General features: G+C 47.6%; 9 protein-coding genes across 9 annotated transcripts; 6 read left to right on the forward strand and 3 right to left on the reverse strand.

Annotated features, from left to right (window-relative positions):
- Positions 1-58: 58 nt before the first annotated feature.
- N7503_003494 (O-methyltransferase) lies at positions 59-1,220 on the reverse strand. Its single transcript, XM_057063041.1, has 3 exons — positions 1,075-1,220; positions 252-1,001; positions 59-198 (listed from the first exon to the last, which is right to left on the reverse strand). The coding sequence occupies exons 1-3, from the start codon at positions 1,126-1,128 to the stop codon at positions 154-156; spliced, it is 849 nt and encodes a 282-aa protein (XP_056923956.1). The 5' UTR covers positions 1,129-1,220; the 3' UTR covers positions 59-153.
- A 538-nt stretch (positions 1,221-1,758) lies between these two features.
- On the forward strand, positions 1,759-3,231 carry N7503_003495 (uncharacterized protein; the record flags this gene model as incomplete). The annotated part of the gene is made up of 1 exon (XM_057063042.1): positions 1,759-3,231. The coding sequence occupies one exon, from the start codon at positions 1,759-1,761 to the stop codon at positions 3,229-3,231; it is 1,473 nt and encodes a 490-aa protein (XP_056923957.1).
- A 1,071-nt stretch (positions 3,232-4,302) lies between these two features.
- On the forward strand, positions 4,303-5,442 carry N7503_003496 (uncharacterized protein; the record flags this gene model as incomplete). The annotated part of the gene is made up of 3 exons (XM_057063043.1): positions 4,303-4,458; positions 4,551-4,930; positions 4,992-5,442. 3 exons carry the CDS (start codon positions 4,303-4,305, stop codon positions 5,440-5,442), a joined length of 987 nt encoding a protein of 328 aa, XP_056923958.1.
- Positions 5,443-6,103: 661 nt separating this feature from the next.
- N7503_003497 (uncharacterized protein) lies at positions 6,104-6,739 on the forward strand (the record flags this gene model as incomplete). The annotated part of the gene is made up of 1 exon (XM_057063044.1): positions 6,104-6,739. One exon carries the CDS (start codon positions 6,104-6,106, stop codon positions 6,737-6,739), a length of 636 nt encoding a protein of 211 aa, XP_056923959.1.
- A 923-nt stretch (positions 6,740-7,662) lies between these two features.
- On the forward strand, positions 7,663-8,237 carry N7503_003498 (uncharacterized protein; the record flags this gene model as incomplete). Its single annotated transcript, XM_057063045.1, has 2 exons — positions 7,663-8,154; positions 8,211-8,237. The coding sequence occupies 2 exons, from the start codon at positions 7,663-7,665 to the stop codon at positions 8,235-8,237; spliced, it is 519 nt and encodes a 172-aa protein (XP_056923960.1).
- A 1,023-nt stretch (positions 8,238-9,260) lies between these two features.
- On the reverse strand, positions 9,261-9,626 carry N7503_003499 (ankyrin repeat domain-containing protein; the record flags this gene model as incomplete). The annotated part of the gene is made up of 1 exon (XM_057063046.1): positions 9,261-9,626. One exon carries the CDS (start codon positions 9,624-9,626, stop codon positions 9,261-9,263), a length of 366 nt encoding a protein of 121 aa, XP_056923961.1.
- A 1,174-nt stretch (positions 9,627-10,800) lies between these two features.
- Positions 10,801-12,733, forward strand: N7503_003500 (uncharacterized protein; the record flags this gene model as incomplete). The annotated part of the gene is made up of 9 exons (XM_057063047.1): positions 10,801-11,262; positions 11,330-11,358; positions 11,402-11,531; positions 11,583-11,981; positions 12,050-12,334; positions 12,394-12,477; positions 12,531-12,557; positions 12,619-12,639; positions 12,695-12,733. 9 exons carry the CDS (start codon positions 10,801-10,803, stop codon positions 12,731-12,733), a joined length of 1,476 nt encoding a protein of 491 aa, XP_056923962.1.
- Positions 12,734-13,947: 1,214 nt separating this feature from the next.
- Positions 13,948-15,318, reverse strand: N7503_003501 (glutamine synthetase/guanido kinase; the record flags this gene model as incomplete). Its single annotated transcript, XM_057063048.1, has 1 exon — positions 13,948-15,318. The coding sequence occupies one exon, from the start codon at positions 15,316-15,318 to the stop codon at positions 13,948-13,950; it is 1,371 nt and encodes a 456-aa protein (XP_056923963.1).
- Positions 15,319-17,433: 2,115 nt separating this feature from the next.
- Positions 17,434-18,840, forward strand: N7503_003502 (protein fluG; the record flags this gene model as incomplete). The annotated part of the gene is made up of 1 exon (XM_057063049.1): positions 17,434-18,840. The coding sequence occupies one exon, from the start codon at positions 17,434-17,436 to the stop codon at positions 18,838-18,840; it is 1,407 nt and encodes a 468-aa protein (XP_056923964.1).
- Between the last annotated feature and the right edge of the window lie 185 nt (positions 18,841-19,025).

Raw genomic sequence — 19,025 nt, forward strand, 5'->3', positions numbered from 1 at the left:
CAGAGGACTCACGGAGTACTGTCGTGCGGTTTTTAATGGATGATTGATAATCGCTTTCTTTTTTTCTTTCTCAAATTATCTAGATTGGTGGCGGCTGGGACCGCTGTACAATAAAATTGACCCCACGCACGTCATTTAGGCTGTCTACGATGTCTAGGCTTCCTGCACACCCACACATCGTGTCACTTCAATTGCATCCTGTTTTCTAATTAGCCAGTGGTCTGATTAATCATTGAGTGGATGTGACTCACCCGGTGTCCTTCCGGTTGCCGAAGTTCACTCTGGTATACGAGGTTGGGGTTCCCGACTGTCTCAAGGAACGGCACATCACCCTCGGGCATGAAAGAATTCACGGCACGCTCGCGCATGCCTTCTGTGTTGTATCCCTTGGTGGGGCCTTGCTTCGCAGCTTCCCGCTTCTGCTCGACTGTGCTCCGGACGTATTCCAAGTACGGTGGGTTACCCGGGTGGAGGACATTGTCAGCGGCTAGCACGGAGCCTGGAACGATCATGCCGTGGTGCTCGCAAAGCTTGACATCTGTCAAGTAAGCAGGCTTGTAATGGTCAATGAACATAAGTTCGATCTTCTTAACATCGCCGGTTCGGTATAGCTTGTCGAGGGTCACGTCGCTGCGGCCGACAAGGACGGTCACGAAGCTGCGAAGACCCGCAAGCTCAATGAGCATGTTAGCAATGGCAGCCCATTCTGGGTTGTACTCCAGACTGAGATACCGCTTGCCGCCATTACGACGACATGCGTCACCAAATAGGATAGCAGAGTAGCCCACGAAGCAACCAAGCTCGATCATGGTCTCTGGCTTGACTTCGTTGATCACATCTAGGACGTGCTTGCCCTTTTCCTGGCCGACAGTCATCATGCGCTCATCCTTGCTGAACTCGTCGATAAGAGCTAGGACCTTGTCGGGGTGTCCACGAATTTCATCAAGATTTTCATGGGCGAAGACCCAGCGGAGTAGTCTCCTGGTTCGGTGATCTTCATCCTATACAAGCCACATGAGCATTCGATCAGAACCCATTGTATCCGGAGGTTTTGCGAATCAAAGATGAGCTTACAGAAGTCTGCCCGGGGCGGGCGTGGGGAGGTGGCGAAGCCGGTCGTGCAGACATCCTTACGGGAGAGTATGCAATGGCGCGAGAAGTATATTTCGGAGTAAGGAGGAGTTTTGAAGCCGACGTACACCTATAAATCCTGAGGGTGGAATGTAAACCGCGATTCATTGACAATGTTGAAAGAAGGGTACCCCGCATGATATATATGAATTTAGAAGCTAGAGAGGATGCGTCAGTGCCGAACGTGGACCCGAATGCGCTTTGGTTTGGAGCGCAAAATAAAGCAATTCCGCCGATGTCGGTCAGTGATTGGTGCAATGAAGCTCATCAATGGAGAATGACGACGTGGTTGCCTCGGAGGTAAGGATTACAGGCAATCAACCCCGATTCTCCGATAATGCCGAGTGATCAGATAAATCGACTCGGAAACCTGATCCCCGGTGGGTTTGAAAGCCACTGACAGCGAGACTTATTCTGGGGATTGACTTGGTATTTATATGGTCCGTGCAATGTACATGTTCGCAGTAAATGTCTTCGGAATGTATTGCTTAAGCTCTTGCCACTCGACCTGCAGATGTGACTTCCCCACCAACCAGCCCCTCATTTGGGCTGAACCTCACCCTAGCTCTCCTTGCTTCCTTCCCGTACAACCTCTGAGGATTTAGACATCTTCTTCTCCTGGTCCCAATGGTGGTTCCAGGGGCGAATCACCGAATGCTCTTCTCAATGAAGATGCTCGGGCTGGCCTTGGCAAAAGGGCTCGTTCGTGTCTGGCTCTCTTTTGCTTTTTTGTTCCTCGATAATTTTATTCTCCTAGCTGCTATCCTACTTGCTCGTCTCCGCTCGAGACCGGATCGACGTCGACGTCAGGAAGTCCTGCGAGATGTACATTTCTACCCTAAGACGGTCTTGATTACCGGAATCGGCACCTCGCAAGGTCTCGCGTTGGCGCGTGCTTGGGATGCAGAGGGTCACCGTGTAGTCGGCGTGGATGTCTCTGACCTGGACCTTCCAGTTCGGTCGGGCGGAGGTATGTCCAAGACTTTGATTGCATTTTACCGGGTTCCAAAAGACCATTACCTCTCGAAGATTCTGGATATCATCCAGCGTGAGAAGGTCGATGTGTGGATTCCATGTTCGCCTAAGGCATCTGCTGTCGAAGACGCTACTGCCCGACAAGTAGTGGAGAGTCGCACAGGCTGCAAGTGTATCGCATTCGATACAGAAATGACAACCTGCTTCCGCAATACAGAGTCTTTTCGTCAATTTTTGGTTGAAAAAAAGCTTCCCCTGCTCGAGTACCATCAGGTTCAGTCGCGTGACTCTATTCACAAGATTTTGAACCGATCGCCGACCAAGTCTTATAACATACGACGCGTTAGTTCTGATTCCAGTGGAGTAGCTGTCATTCTGCCCAAGCGCACTGTCAGTAAGACGTACTCGGAAGTTAGCGAAATACAAATTTCCAAGGATTCCCCTTGGGTCCTACAGCAACAAACCCGACTTGGAGAATTCTTTGCGGACGTGCTGGTCGTACGGGGATATGTCCACGCCATTAAAGTCCGCCTGGCCGAATCCCGTTCCCCACATTGGGGTGCCTCCCCCTTGGACGAAGCTCTCGCCAAAGCTGTGCATCAACTCATGCAAAGTTTTGCTGAGAAGGGTGGTGTGCGAATGACCGGCCACCTATCGGTGCGACTTTTGGTTGACGAAGAGTTCGATGCATCTTCAGTCCGCCACACCATTCATATCGCCGATTGCGTCCCCGGAGCCGTGGCTTTGGAGAACCTTCTCCGCGATGCACGATGCCCTGTTCGTGGCTACCTCTCTGTCTTATCTCAGCAGCCAATCGAGCCTGCTTCTTGGAACGTTCCTGCGACACTCTCACCGAGCCCACGTTCGAGACCAACAATCGTCGATCATGAAATTGTTTCTCGTTTCATCTCGCTATTTCTATCTCTGGATTTTGCCAAACGTATGGTCGCCCTTGTCGAGGCAGAAATTGTACCATTTCTTTTCTGGAAGGACGCGCGGTTCTCGCCCAACGACCCCTTTCCGTGGTGGTGGCATGTGCACGTGTACCAGCCCCTGCGTGAAGTTTGGCAGCTTATGAAGCACACAAGAGAGGCAGAGCTGACGGGGAATTCCCATGCGGGATGAACATTATGATGTATGAATACTATGGATCACGATACTGGATGAATTTTCGGGGTATATTGAGTTTTTCAGCCATGTTGTATTTCGGTTCTCTACTTTTAAACATGCCATAGGGATCATTGGTTACACTAAACACTCTTTTCGCAGCCACTCTTGTCCTTCAACGACTGCCGCATAATCATTGACCCTATTTCCATCGGACCGAGCTTCGCGCTGCAGGGCCTGACCTCTGCATCACCCTAGCGCAAAAGCCCAAATCGTGACTAGGTTCAGTGACTGTATAGTACTCGCTGGCTTAAGGAAGAGCCGCTGCCATTACCAACTTTAAATATAGATACAAATTCTCATACAAGAACGTCTATATTTCCATATCTTCAGCCTCCACGTTGGTCTTACTAGCATGTGCCATATCTGACGTGCGCCACCAGGGCGAATCATATCGAGCTCTTTTTTTTCGTCTTAATGTCACCGAAACTCGGACTATCGTATCCCTCGTATACACAGTACATAGCCACATAGATAATTAAAGGTCAAACTGCCTATGACGATCGCGTTAAATGAAGTGGAGCCAGTCGAATTCTAGGCATCTGGTTCGATCTTATTGCTGGTATCAAGTCTAGTCTTTCCTTTGGTTCTGGTTCCACCGTGGCTGAAGCGCCCGAAAATAGAACCACACGGGCTGTCGCCTGGGCGATCGCCGGGAATCACAAGAACATCATTATTATTGCCTAATCTCTCCTCCGCTTCTTCTTGTATCATTTCTGTACACCTTCAATCATCCTCAAACTTGATCATCTGATATTATTTACCCCGGATCGCAAATAGAGCCTCCCCGCATTGAGGTTAATACGCAACAGCCAAGAAAAACACTGCGCGTCCTCGAAACTCCAAATCTGTCTTCCCCCCCCATTCCTCGTCTGACAGCCACTTTTATCCCGACTTGCTTCCCGTTGGACGTCCCTATCAATCGCACATTCTCTGCGATCTTGACTTTCTTGCCGAGGCCCCCTTGTCGGGTGATTCTTTGAAAGGGCTGATCCCGCCCTTGCAGTCTTCTTTCCTCCACCATTCAATATGCAGCTCCCTCGACCGTCCGGTAACCTGGGGAGGACGAAGAACATCCTTCATTTCGCGCAAGGGTTCATCATCTTCCTCGCCTGGGCTCTGACTATCGCTATCTGGACTAAAGGCGATGGTATCGATGGACGGACAGTCTGGTACTGGATCCTAGTACGTTCGCGACTCCTAAACAAAACCCCTAGTCCCGTTTTATTTAGCTAGGCCTGAAAACCCGGAACCCGTTAGCTAACATCTCCAATCAGTGTTGGATCAGTCTTCCCGCATTGATCTATCTCGCCGCAGTACCCATGTGGCCCCGAGCTCGCCGCTTCGGAAACGTCTACGCCTTCGCCACAGTCGATGTCCTTTACGCAATCTTCTGGTTCAGCGCATGGGTGTGTCTGGCCTCATATGTCGCCCAGGGAAAGAGTATTGGAAAAACCTCCAGCAGCGACAGTGATAGCAGCTCCAGCAGCACCTCGAGCTCGTCCACCAAAGTCCGCCGAGCCGATAGCAGCACCACCACAACGAAGAGCACGAGTACAACCACCAGCAGCGCATCCGGCTGTCACAACTGGGCTTATGGCAGCGCTACTAAATGCAGCTTGAGTGAAGCAACGACCATTATCGGTGTCGTCATCTTGTACGTGGACTCTTTGCGTTTTGGCAGGTGAAATAACCTCAGCGCTAACAAAATTAAACAGCCTTCTCTTCGCTGCTACTGCATGGATGTCCTTCCGCAATGTCATGCACTTCCGCCGCACCGGTACCCTCCCAGACGCCGTCTCAGACCCCACATTCGCCGCCCAGTCCAAGGCCGCCTTTTCGTCGAACCCCGCTCACGATTTCGAGGAGGACGAGGACGACTTCCGATCCAGCCGTGTTGGTGGCATGGGCTCAACACGGAGTGACCGTGATGAAGACTATGCTTTGTTGGAACAGAGCGAAATCGATGACCTAGGCAACCCCAATGGTCGCTCTGCGATGCACGGAGCCTACGACCCTACCGAGTCCTCGGTTGGAGGCAGTCATCTTGGCGAATATAACAGTACACCCTATGGCGGGGCCCATGGTCAACATTACCCCCCACCAGCAGACGCATATACCCCGTCTGACTACGGCTCTACGGTTGGCGGGTTCCAACACCGGGGGTAGAGAGGTTTTGGTGTGAAATATTGGATGAGAATTGTGGAGGCCATGGTTGCTGGCAATAAATACCCAAAATCACTGGGCGACTGCTTTTTATTGTGTCCCGGACATGATCACGGAACGGTGTTGGCGGGCGCATAATTCTGTGTTTTTTTTCCCTATTTTTGTTTCTCTACATGGATAGGCTACTGCCTTGGTTGTTTCCTGCCTTTTCCAAATGATTGTATGTTCTGTACTGAATGTAGGCAAATAGATAGCATATGTGACTCACGAATACCCTTGAACTTGAAACTAAACAATCCAATGTACCTGGTGTCGCATAAACAAAACCACGTGCATATCGTCACCTTGATCTTGTACCTGATTTCGATTCTGCCACCGCCTTGTCGGCCAGCGTGCTTCTGGACAACTTGCTCTCCGCGACGGATTTCGCTCTGTTAACTCGCCTCACATTAACCAGTCCTCAATTGTCTGGCAGCATACCATATCTGGTATATCATATAAAAGTAAGCCCTACCTCAGTGATAGCCACCCATCATCCCCCGATCACCACATCACAACTCCTCCCAGTCGCCATCTCGACAACTATACATTACCTCCGGACTAACAAGACCAACCAGCCCACACAAATCACCACCAGGACTCCAAAGTCCACAAATACACAAAAATGGCTAGCGAAATCGACATCTTCACTCAATATAGCCTGTACATGGACCCAGCCTCTAAAGCAATCAGCCACCCAGCATCCCTCCCGACACCATCCCAAACAACAACTATGACAACTGAACTAGACGAACTAAACGCTCTCCACCGCTCACTCCTCTCACTCGACCCCCCAAATGTTCCCCCACCTCCTATGCCAGTCAACCCCAAGCGCAGTGCCCAAATCACCAAGCTCCGCGACACTGGCAACGCTGCCTTCCGCAAAAACAACTACGACGAAGCCGTCAAGCTGTACACCTACGCAATTGACATGGCGCTGGCGCGGCCCGGCTGGGAACCCGTTGGACTTGCTAGAGAGGAGCTCGCAGGATTATTTGGGAATCGGGCACAAGCTCATATGGGAAACCAGAATTGGCCGGAGGCGCTGGTCGATGCGAAGACTAGTATTGATTCGAAGCCTATTGGCAATGTGAAGGCTTGGTGGAGGGTTGGAAAGTGCTGTGCTGAGATGACGCGGTATGAAGAGGCGAAGAACTTTCTGGTGAAGGGGCTTGAGATTGAGGGGGGTAATTCTGAGGGTGCGAAGGAGCTTGGTGCGTTGTTGGTTGATGTTGCTGCGGCTTTGCAGCGGTCCTCTTGAATTGTCTCTTTCAATGGTTTGGACGCTTGACCTATAGGCCGGGCGTGCTGTTTGCGGGGAGGAATGAGAGTTGAAATTACTCGGTTCTGCCTCGCAGCATGAGCTTATTATTGCTCTTTGATTTTTGCATATTGTTTGGGGTTTCCCTTCTCATTATATGATTCCCTTTTTTATTGTTCCGGCGTTGATTGGCGAATGAAACGGCTTCACGGTCTCAACTTTACCTATATGAAGCATTTGTCATTAGAAAGAGTTGTTCCGTAATTATGGCTCCTTGAAATTGGAAGGCATTCAGATTGTTACAATTTCTCAAAACCTCCAAGGTCTCAATTTGGTAGGGTTATACCAAATTTACAAGGTTCCCTAAACAAGGTCTTAGGATAAAATAGGTATACTAGGTACCGAGGGTGCTACACATGGCAAACAGTTTCTCCCAAGATTTCAAGGTTACTAGGTATACTACTTGTACTCTGTATGTTCTTATGTTAGTATGTCACTTTTACCAAGTAGTCAACCATAAGTCACCGAATTGGTGTCATGCCACCCAGAAGGTACCTGGCTTCTAACAACCTACACACTAGGGACTGGACTCCTACAACTCATTGAATTAGGGCAACCATGCACGACCGTATGAGCTTCACTCAACTCACTACCATTGGATATAGTCAAAACATGCATTTGTAGGTCCAGACAGCTGGATTTGAAGTCATGAGGTCATCTGGAAATTCATCTCATGGTACATTCTCTCTACCCGAGGATAGCTGAATGAACAATGAATAGGACGCCTGCAACGATTTCATGATGTCATTCCCAACTATTTCGTGTATCCGGGGTAAACCCTATATAAACATTAAATCCCTCAAGCCAAAGCCTGATAATCCATCCCATATGACCAAACCAGAGGGCTCATCATACGATCCAACATGAAAGGTCTCAAACCTCTCCATCGGGCTTTCCAAGCCAGCACTCTAACTCACCGAATACACACTCAGCCCCTCCACACAACCTCCTACCTGCAAGCACAGAAAATCACTCAAGCAGAAGAAGTCATACTGGAAAGGTGCATCCTCAACCCAGAACATGCAGAAAGCTGCCAATCAGGCACAGACGACGAAGTCGCCCGCCACAACTCCCCCTACGCCCCTTTCCCAACAAGCCCTGAAAAAGAGCATCTGGCACTGAGGGAGGAATACAGGTTGGAAGGCGATACTAAACACAATCCACTACTCGTCAGCCCTGCAAACCTGGATGTCAGCCTAATGGAACCGACAGTTTGTGCTGTTCATAATTTGCATCACCTACGAAGTGTTAAAGGCTGGACGAATAAGCATAAGGAGGTACTTCTTCTGAAGACACCATATGAGTTCAGGAAATATGAGCATGTGTTCTTCGAGTTGAGGAAGCCGAATCAAATGGTTTGTATGCGGGTTTCAGCATGATATGCGGGAAGGTGCTGACTTAGAATATACAGAGTTTGGGAAAGTGGTGGAATAGTTAAATTGCATCAAAAATGAAATATACCTACTACATGTATATACATCCATGATATGGATCAAAATATTGTTAGTCTCCAATGTGGCAAAACTAAAAAAGAAACTCCGATAGGGGGAATCGAACCCCCGGCTGTCGTGTGAGAGACGACGATGTTAGCCACTACACCATATCGGATTGATGTTGAAAACTGACAATTTGAGCTACAAGGATTACTGCCATTTGTCCTTACACTTCTGCGCAAAGCTCGATACGGGCTTAACAGTGTGGCCATTAAGGCCCCGCTTCAACATATCTCAAAGACGTTGACTTGCAAGGAAACGTTCTTCCGCTGTGGTAAGGCTTGAGTAAGCGCAGCGTTCTTTTCTCATTTTTCTTTCCAATTTTCTTTATCTATTTTTTTTTTTCCTTATCAAATATCATACCTCTATACTCTTGGAACTTCTTTGCCGGAAAGTGGACTTGGTATACGCGAGCTCTGATCCCATTGGCGGTACCCCCAGCTATATTCAATGGCAACCCGATGTTAAAGTATCATATTGATAAATAGTCTCCACAAAAAAATGCTAAGATGTAGCAAGTCCTTAAAGACAAGCTCCAAACCGCAACCAGCCAAGGATGTCTTACATTACTACGTGCAGTGATTCCAATCAGCCACACTTATGTTCCAAGGTTGGCCTACCTCATTACCATTGACAATCCTACCCTATTTAACCAAAAGGGAGATCTATTGATTTTACATCCCATGCCGTACAAAGGAGAGAATAACCTATAAATCTAGTCCCTATTAGTCTCTCGCATCACCATTCACTGAGAAAATAACCTAGTTCTACTTGAACTCCGAAATGAAGTAGATGTGTATAAAATTCGCTATTTTGATATGCGCCTTTTTGATTTTTTTTTATCAGACTTCGTCTACAAACACACGTCTAATACTAGGTTACAATGGTTTTTCTTTTCTTAAGAATATCGTGTACCAAAACCACCATTTCATCCAGGTAGTGTAAACTGCAAATAAGATTGCGTAAGCCTACTCATGTGATGTCAGTGCGTTAAGCAGCTTGGAAATAACCCTATATTTGTTCTTTGCGGCCAACGATAGCGGTGTTCGGTCTAAAACTTTCTGTGTCCCGGTCGTTGCTCCTTTCTCAAAAAGCAGCCTGACAACACCCTCATGCCCGTTGTTTACGGCCCATGATAGCGGTGTGAGGCCGAAGTTCTTCTGTGTCTCGATTGTCACGCCTCTCTCAAGAAGCAGTTTAATAATGCCATCATGCCCGTTCTTTGCGGCCCAAAATAGCGGTGTCTCGTCTGTGTTTTTCTGTGTCTCAGTCGTCACTCCGTTCTCAAGAAGCAGCCTGACAATACCCTCATGCCCGTGCTTACGGCCAACCATAGCGGTGTCCGACCTAAGTTATCCAGTGTCTCGATTGTGGCGCCTCTCTAAAGAAGCAGCTTGACAATACTCCCATGCCTGTTCTCTGCGTCCCATGAAAGTGGTGTCCGACCAAGCTGATCGGTCACCTTTATGCCGACGTCACTTCGTGTCAACAGCAACCATACATGATTCTCTTGCCCTGTCTTTATGGCGTTTAAAAGTGCTACTACTGGATTCTTGACTTCCATTAACAGTGCTATCGTGTCATCAAGGCAGATTTGATCGGGACCAACGATATCCAGGTTCACGGTATTTAGCTTTCCTATACGTGTCGTGCGACCAGCTTGGACACAAATACTTCTCACGGGATATTGGTATGATCTAAATCTTTTTAGATCAAGATGTTCGATATCTTCACATTGAACCCTCTTAAAGTGTTTCATGCTTAAGGATGAGTCTCTCAAGTAGATGGCGATCAGCTTATCTTTTGAAATCGCATCACCTAGCTTAATTCATGTCAATATACGAGATAATGCTTCATTGGAGCCATGGTATTGGTAAGAAAAGTGGCGCAGTGGACATCACTCTGAAATCACCTTCACATTCCAACGCGGTCTATAGAGTAGCGTGAGCACGTACGTACTAAGTATATACTCAATAATGTTACTCCCTGAACCTTGAATACTGCGCTACACTAAATGTGGTAACAAGGGTGTTGATTCATAGCGCTCCTTCACTCTGCGTGCTCGTACTATATACACTGTCGTCTCCAGTTGAACCCCGCTCTGCCCTCTCTCGAAATTCGTGCCAGCGCCAGGACTTCAGCACACCCCATAAGAACTATCCAGGATCTTCACATAAGTAATTAGTTACCGACTTCCACTATGACTGTTAATATCAACAATAGAGCCACCGTGGCGTTGAAAAGGAAATTGTCAGTTGCAAATCTTTGCCTGCTTATTTATATAGGCTACAAATGGTACCACTTAGGCCTCGGAATACGCTAATTGGCGGTCCGCATTTTTGTACTTGTTATTTGCTTATTCGGACTGGCCCGACCTGCACAGTTGCCCAAAATTCAGCTTCGCGGCCCGACGCTAGGCGGAGTATTTTGTTGGCACTCACAATATGAAGCTATTCTGGACCTCTAGATCTCTCTCTTGCTCTCTCACAGTCTCTCAACTCCCACTCAATGAACGCCCTAATCAGCTCTCACTGTCCTCCTCCAAACTCTCTACGATGGCGCAAAGACTTTTCGACCCGCCAGACGATTCTCTACCACGGCCAAGATAACCGGTTGCGCGTCCCCAACGGTGGATCAGTGATTGACGAATTTTTCCGCAGCTTTAATCCCGATCTGTCCCCACCCCGCCGCCATGAGCTGTTAAGACTATTCCTCTGGCAGACCGGAGCCAAAAGCTCATTTCGGGAGGCCATCCGGGTCCAAAGCTCACCAGCGGATAGGAGAATACTTGCCATAATCGATGACCGATGTGATCCCTGCTTGAGGTTCACGAGCATCCCGGAAGGCGCGGCTTTCCTGCCTGTCCGACAATGGGAGTCAGAAGAATACTTGCGACGACCTCCTGGGGGCTTTCATGTTAGTGTCTTCGGTGTGGATGCGGAGATGCTCTATACGCATCTTAATCAGAATGTATGTCTTGTTTTGCTTTCTTTTCCCTCTTTTTTCGAGGCATGAAGTCAGCTACTGATGATCCCAGAGAACAGGATATGCTGAGCGCCGAATATTGTATGTCTTCATCGTCATCGATTGATTGTGGCTAATTAGACAGATATCTTGTCGATTTGACACCTCTGATGGGCCTTGCGTTAATCTCAAACGTCAATTATATGCATCTTCCCCAGATACGGTCATTCTTGTCACGATATGTGGCATTTGCTTCGTACATGGGGGTCTCGCAGGTATTTTCACCATTAAAATAAGAAGACTGAGAGCCGCTAACGAAATTCTAGACCAATGGGTTCACCCTAGAGTTTCATTTGCCGCACTACGCCCTTAGGAAAGATATTTACCAACTCCGGGACGGTCGGAAACTTCGGAAACACCGTCTCGTCCGCCCCTTAGGTCAGGATGCCATCTATGAGGTGCAAATTTCCCTGGTCGTGTTCGGAGTCGATGAATTCTTCTGGACCGCCTATTTTTGCGAAGACGCGTATTTTAAAACCAGTAGCCCCATTACAGAGTACATCCTAAATGAGGTGGATGGGCCATCGGCGGGCTCGCGGTTAAACCGATTTCCTATTTGGGACCCACGATACTATTTCCTTTCCATTTTAGTCACTCGCACGAGTCAGATCACCATGGAATGGGCAGTCTTGATGGAGATCATCATTGGTGATATTGATAAGCACGTAAGTATATATTTCCACTACCATTTGAGTCCCTAATATGTATATGCACAGGCTGAGTCGCTAACTAGGATGACGTGTTCCTCGAGTTTGACCCGTCTTCAAAGAAGACGAAAGAATATGCTTGGATACTTGGCACACTACGAAGGCTTCATAACCTGCTATCCCGAGTGATCGATACGCTAGTCTCCTTTCACTCGAAGAATAGTGTCTACTTTGACCTCGAAACCAAAGGCGCCCTGTACGACCAATTCCGCGAGTGTTTCGACCAGATACGCCAATTTGCAACCGAATTGGCTACTACCCGGATGACCCTAGAGCAGCAGATCGAGACATTAGAGAAGATGTCGGACATGGTATGCCAGAAATAAAAGATTCAATTCGCTCTAGTACGCAACTCTAATGCATCTTCAAGTTGGTGAATGTTTCGTTAGTTGCGGAGAGCATGACGACTACTCATCAAGGAGAAAATATCCAGCTTTTGACTTATATTAGCATCGTAAGTCTCCTTACTTGTCTATCGAGTTTAGCTAATATGTACTATTCAATCAGATATACCTTCCTCTAGGGTTGGTTACGGTACGTTACACATTTCATTACATACGTACTAGTTTACTAGTTTACTAAATGCACTAAACAGGGTGTCTTCGGTATGAATCAAGTCAGTGGTGAAAATGCGTGGTGGAAATATTGGCTTTGTGTCATATGTCTCACAGGTGGCACTATATCCGCGACCATTGGATTACAAAGAATGATTCCATGGTGGAGACGGGGGCGAGAGAATTATGCTTCCAAGGTTGACTTCACTTGTTAGATGTGTACTTAAAGCGTGCTAGGTACATAAATACATTCATGACACTGTGGTAATGTGTTCTATATCTCTACACCATCACCACAGTTACCCTAAACTTCAAGATTATCAATAGCCCTGGGTTCCAATTATCCAGCAAGTAGCGGCTGTCTTACACTTATATACACATACATCAATTGAAAGCTTCCATAACTAGACCTTGGCATTGCGCACGTTTCTTATGTTGACGTTCAAAAACTCCTTTACGTCTTATCTATCGTATGATCTGCATGTTATAGGCAATTTGATTAGTATTCGATGTTACGACGGAACTCAAAGGCTACTTCCATAGTACCGATCCTTGATTAATTAAATCTCAAGACGGAGAGGAGACAAATACCTTTCTAACAAGAGCATATTGAGATGAAATGCAATACAGTGAGAGAAAATGAGTGAAAAGGGACTATGATGGGATGAATAGGATTCATATTAGGGATGAATGGGAGGGGCAATCTAGAATGCACGAGCCTGTTAGCCTCATCAGGCTGCGGTAGCTAGTGATTGGTGCTTTGAAGAGAAGATCCAAAATACCAATTCATTTCCAGAAACGTGTTGCATGATCATTCATTATGTATATCTTGAAAGATATACTGGGAAACACAGATAGGTACGACAAAGCGTTAAAAGCGACGGAAATAGGTAACCGTTTCGTTGCTGTCGAGTAAGACTGTTGTCCAGGATTGGTGTGATTTCTCACTGGGGTAACGTAATAGAACACAGAATTGATCTGGTGAGCTGCATGCCCAAGGGCCGGAGAATGTTTGGGTTGTGTCAGAGCCTGGTTGTCAGGTGGCCCCAATTCTGTAGATAGAGCAGCGCTTCTTCCTCTTGTTCTCTCTTTCTTTCTTCCATACCGCACCAATATTACCACATTGCTTTGTCTTTTCGTCCTTTCCTCTTGTAGAAGCAAGCTCCACGAGCATGTGCTTCAATTCTCCTCTGATCCTCCAGAACTACGTGCTGACATATATCAATCCCGTCGAAGCTGTACCTTCTCTAGTGTGATTCACTTCACGACTTGGGCTAAGGCTGGAATACATGTGATATAAATCAGGCTACCGAAATGAATTACGAAAAATTGGGGGATTGCTTCATTGATACGCAAGTGTCAATACATAATCAGAATATCTCAACCAGCAAGTCTCTTGCCTTTTCGGGGCCTATTTGTTGGATCTGTAATAACTCATGTCGTTTCAGCTTCACATAGTGTTGCATAATAGGTTTGCCGAGCATTTTGTCCAAATCTCCAAAATCATCATTCAACACCGACAGCGCATGATCCAACGACCTTGGTAGTACTTCAACATGGGTATAGATCTCTTCTTGTGACAAATTTGGCCAATCACCGGTAGACATGTCGGGCCAGTTCAAGGGTTCGCTTCCCGCAAGCCCAAGCAACCCGGCGCTCAGAACTGCGGCCAATGCCAAATACATATTTGCTGTCGCATCTATGCTCCTAATCTCCCAGTGGCCAGGTTCAATCTTGCGGATCGGAACTTTTCGATTCTCTGTACCCCATCCGACATAGTCACCAGCCATGAATGGGCCAACCCGCTCGTACGAAACATCTTGGGGTAGAAAAAACGCCCATAGACTCGGTAAACGCTTCAGAATGCCCGCTAGGAAGTATTCTTCTTGGCCTGGGCCGGCGGGATGGATCGAAAGATGCATATGTTGGCCATTGGTTTCCCGCGATACTGCTGGCACGGGCTTAGGCGACATTGTCACCATATAACCGTGACGGGAAAATGTGTGTTTAAGAACATTATGGACCAACACAAGTTGATCGACCGCTTGGAGCGGGGGTAGTGGCCCAAGAATAATCTCATATTGACCGCTTTTTCCTTCCGGGTGCAATCCCTCAACATGAACGTCAAGCGTCCGAAGTTTCCTTACACAGTCCTCGACATAGGACCAGCAAGGATAAAGCAGGCTAGAGGCCGCAAAGTGGCCCTGTCCACAACTGTGACGCACAGCGCCCTTTTCATCGCCATCGGACAGCTTCATCACTTGAAATTCCACTTCAAACCCAACGAGAAAATCTAATTGCCATCGCTGAGCTGCCTCTCGAACTACCCTAACGAGTGCCTGACGCGGACATAGTTCTCCACTAGGAATTGGGCTGGACGGCGTGGTTTTGACCACACCACACATCACAATCGCGGTGCCAGGACTGGTGTGGAGCTGTAGAGTCGACCAGTCTGGAATAAGCCAGTAGACACCAATTGGGTCTGTACCAGGGACCACGGTACTATTCACTACACAATCGAGAGCCATTGGAGGGGCGTGGAGAAATTTGCCGCCTGCGATCATGGCGAGACATGCTTCGATTACGAGAATCTTAGCACGCAGCACACCAGAATAGTCCTGCCATTGAAACCGGACGAAGGTGATGTCGGAATTTACTCGGCGGAGTCTTTCAAGCGCTCGTAATGGATCCAATGGAGTGGTGGTCGTCACCACCGACGCATTGATCTTGGGCTTCAACATGTCTGGAAAAAGGTGATCTGAACAATGAGAAGGTGTGGAGTGAGATGAGAATCAGAAACAATCCCTGACTTTTGAACAAATGAGGCTTTAGCAAAACAAAATACATTTCTTACCAGTAGGTATTGGTAAATGGGAATAATATTACCATACTGACACTTGTTTTCGAGCTTGCTGTTCTTACCATTGGCCATGCAATATTACGGACTACGTAAGTAAAACAGTGATGGTTACGGTAAATTTTGTCCTGTTATACTATTTCGCAGGCGCTAGTCAAGTTTTGGTACGATCGGTGGAGACTCCACACTTGAGCCGTGTCGCCATCGGGCCTAACCTTCAGATCCGCATTCATGCAGGAGAAAGCGCATCTCCTAAACTTTCATTGTCTCCAAGGGTAACGTATTTCACAAGCGGGTCGCAATCCCATCATGGTTTCGCGTCTTCAACTTTCCCCTTGTGTTTTACAGCAATCACCAATTCGTGTATAAACAAATCAAGTTTCTATCCACTAGGAGGGTAGGATCGAGTTAGCAATTCAGACGATGATGCCAAAAAAATCTCTTCTACTGCTGCCGCTGCGCGCACCTTTGATGCAGCGCTTTTAACGCTATACGACCGTGTCAACGGCCTGATGTAGATCGTCGACAGCACGTGGCAGCTGAGTGCCTTGAGTCTTACAGCCATGTCGCTACAGTACTGTAGATCATACTCGGGATTGGGGATGTCACATCGCGGACCAGAATTCTCTTGTGGCGAAGATTCCGGCCCACATAATGACGTTCTTCTCCTAAAAGAGTAGTGTATGGATGCAAAGTGGCTTGTCCCTAGTCCGCAGATATTGTTCCTCCTTTTCTCATTGGTCACTATCGATCCATAATTTGTGCCAACTCTTGGTAGTGGATCTGGATATAATTTTCCATCCAGCCACCATGATCCAGACCAAATCCACCGATCAAACAACAAGGCGTAAAAGTTTGAGCTGCTCCCACTAATACGTAAAGTACGCATAATTGGAGCGCCAATATCTCGGCTCCACTTAACCCATTTCCCAGTAGCATACACGAGATGTGGCCCTGAACACTCAGATATCTTGGCTATGGGCTATTGTATTCTTGTATGGCTTGGTATCATCCTTTAAAGGTTCAATCTCCAAAAATTGGAAACAAATTACACCCGGCTCAACTATAAAAAGTTTCTTTACATAGGTGACTGACGGTTTCTTCAAGACACGTGGAACAAGTCCCAGACTGTTCAGCACTATCATCTTCCGTAATCAAGTAGAACTAAGTAGGCGTCGAGAATCCGAATAAATTTCTTCAACCCCACCCTCCAGCAGGCCCGCAGTCTAAGGTCTTGGATCACCAAAGATCGGCAAGATACTAGCGCAAAGCTCAGCTCGAACTCTCCGGAGATCGTCCCATTTAAGGCTGCCTATGCATAGCCCGGCAAGTGGTGTCTTGGCGAACCAGATCCCCGTGCGACAACATGTGTAGGTATCCTATTCGATGTCAAGAAGGATCAGCAACCTTTTAGCAATACTTGTGTCAGAACAACCAGAGACCTGACAGCCAAATTTGGCCACTCTGAAATTTTTCGATGATACTAAAATTCCGACGCCGAGCAGCTGTAGATCCTCAAGCTCCCGACCCAAACAAGTGGAGCCGTAATTAATGTATGAACATGCATGCCCCTGGTATTTAGATACAAATACAACATTAAATAGCCCAGCTTGTCGTAACCTTTGTATGACGGCTTTAGATAAAAATATGCAATTCTCATACCCTACTCTAGTATAGCATACTATATTATAGGTGTGGTTAGAGACGTGCGAATTGATGTTGAACGTATTGAAGTTTCCCACTACAGATCGAGATACACAAACTGTCATAAATTACAAGGAGTGCGATCCACAATGGGTCATTCGGAGGAATTAGTTTACGCATCCACATTATTTTATCAAACAAGGCACATGTCACCCTTGAAATTATTTAAAGTGTATACCACGCAGATCTGACGGCGGTGAATCATGTGTGATGACGCATAAATTGTGCCAGAGCTGCTAGCCTGCCTCTCTTTCATTCCCAAATTGTTTGAGCGAGGTTTGAACTTTAAGAGACCATGAATTACCCATCGCTCGCCAAATACACTGCCCTTTTCGGTTCCCAATCGGTGGATGAAAGTCCGGGTAAACATCTACATGACTTTATCGTGGCTCATCCTCTTGTGAGATTCATTCGTTTGCAATGGCAGGACCATTCTGGAATAGTGCGCGCCCGTATCATCATGCCCAAACGCTTGCTGGCCCTGACGAAAGCACTTAAACCTGTCCATACACCTCCAATTGCCTTTCACTGTATCGTCGACAACAACCTTGTCCCTGGCCTGGATCCAACGGGTAGTCATTATTTGATCCCTGACTGGGCATCGTTGCGTCTGACGCCCGCACAGCCACATTATGCCACTGTTATGTGTGGTGTGATTGGCAACACGCCATCGCGTCTACTGCCTAACCTAGACCTCTGCCCACGCCTTGCCCTGGCCAATGTCATGAAGACTGCTGCTGAGCGTTTTGGCATTGAGTTCAAGGTGGGTTTCGAAGTTGAGTTCGAAGTTCTACGACGTGTTTCTTCCACCTCTTCCACAATTGATGGAGATGGTTATGACTTGATGCCAGCTGCGGAGGGACTAGGGCGTTACGCGATTGACGGCTTGCGGGATCCAATCTTCTCATACATCGAAGAGGTCATCATCGAGCTACTTGACCATGGCGTTGACATTGAGGCTGTGCAGACTGAAGGTCGGCGCGGTCAGTATGAGCTATCATTAGGACCACGCTCGCCTCTGGAGGCGGTCGATGAACTGATTTTGGTTCACGATACGCTCAAAACAATGATTGGTCGCCATGGGCTTGTGGTAACCATGGCGCCTAAGCCTTTTGCAGCCCGGCGCCAGGCTACTGGGCAACATACCCATATTTCTATCTCCGATGTCACACATGAGCGAGAGTTCCTTGCTGGAATTCTGCATCGCCTTCCATCCTTATGCGCGACGTGCATGCCCTATGACCTCTCATATGAGCGCGCGCAACCGTATCTTGGTGGCAACAGGGTTGCGTGGGGGACTGAAAACCGCGAGGTTCCTATTCGAAAGATACGCCCTGGCCATTGGGAAGTGAGATGCGTTGATGCGACTGCCAATATGTATCTGGCCTTGGCAGCGATACTGGGATCTGGCCTCTTGGGCATTGAGCAGCAGCAGCGGTTAACATGGCCCGACACGGCGCTTCCTGTGCGTCACTGCATGGACACTGATTGCTCTGAAACAAAGGCTACGGCGCCGAACTCTGATCTTCCAAGAACCTTGGAAGAAGCGCTGCAGCAGTTGGAAATATCATCCTCAGAGTTGGGCACGATAATGAATAGTGAGATTTTGCAGCACTACCTGTTCGTGAAAAACTTCGAGGCAGCTCAAATTGCGAAGAAGGATCCACAACAAGTGCGAAATCTTTTGAGTGCGCTGTTCTAATATTATTGTCATGGAGTACGATTCAGCCCTGGAGGTGGACGAGAGTCAATGGAAAATATACTGTATAGGTGTACTTGTCGTAGGCTTAGACCTACCACATGTAGCAAATTAGAGCCTGAATTATATCTGATCGCTGTGTTTTCTGCACGTGTGTATTTATGACCCACCGGTGCCTATTGTGTTGT

Source organism: Penicillium pulvis (genome assembly GCF_028828015.1).
Source record: "Penicillium pulvis strain IBT 33274 chromosome Unknown contig_1_segment0_segment0, whole genome shotgun sequence".
NCBI classification, from domain to species: Eukaryota; Fungi; Ascomycota; class Eurotiomycetes; order Eurotiales; family Aspergillaceae; genus Penicillium; species Penicillium pulvis.

Excerpts from the sequence above, each read along its gene's own strand:
- N7503_003494 (XM_057063041.1), bottom strand. The coding sequence starts at position 1,128 with ATGTCTGCACGACCGGCTTCGCCACCTCCCCACGCCCGCCCCGGGCAG. Across the intron at positions 1,002-1,074 it reads CCCGCCCCGGGCAGACTTCT|GATGAAGATCACCGAACCAG; the intron begins GTAAGCTCATCT and ends TGGCTTGTATAG. Across the intron at positions 199-251 it reads GGCAACCGGAAGGACACCGG|GATGCAATTGAAGTGACACG; the intron begins GTGAGTCACATC and ends ATTAGAAAACAG.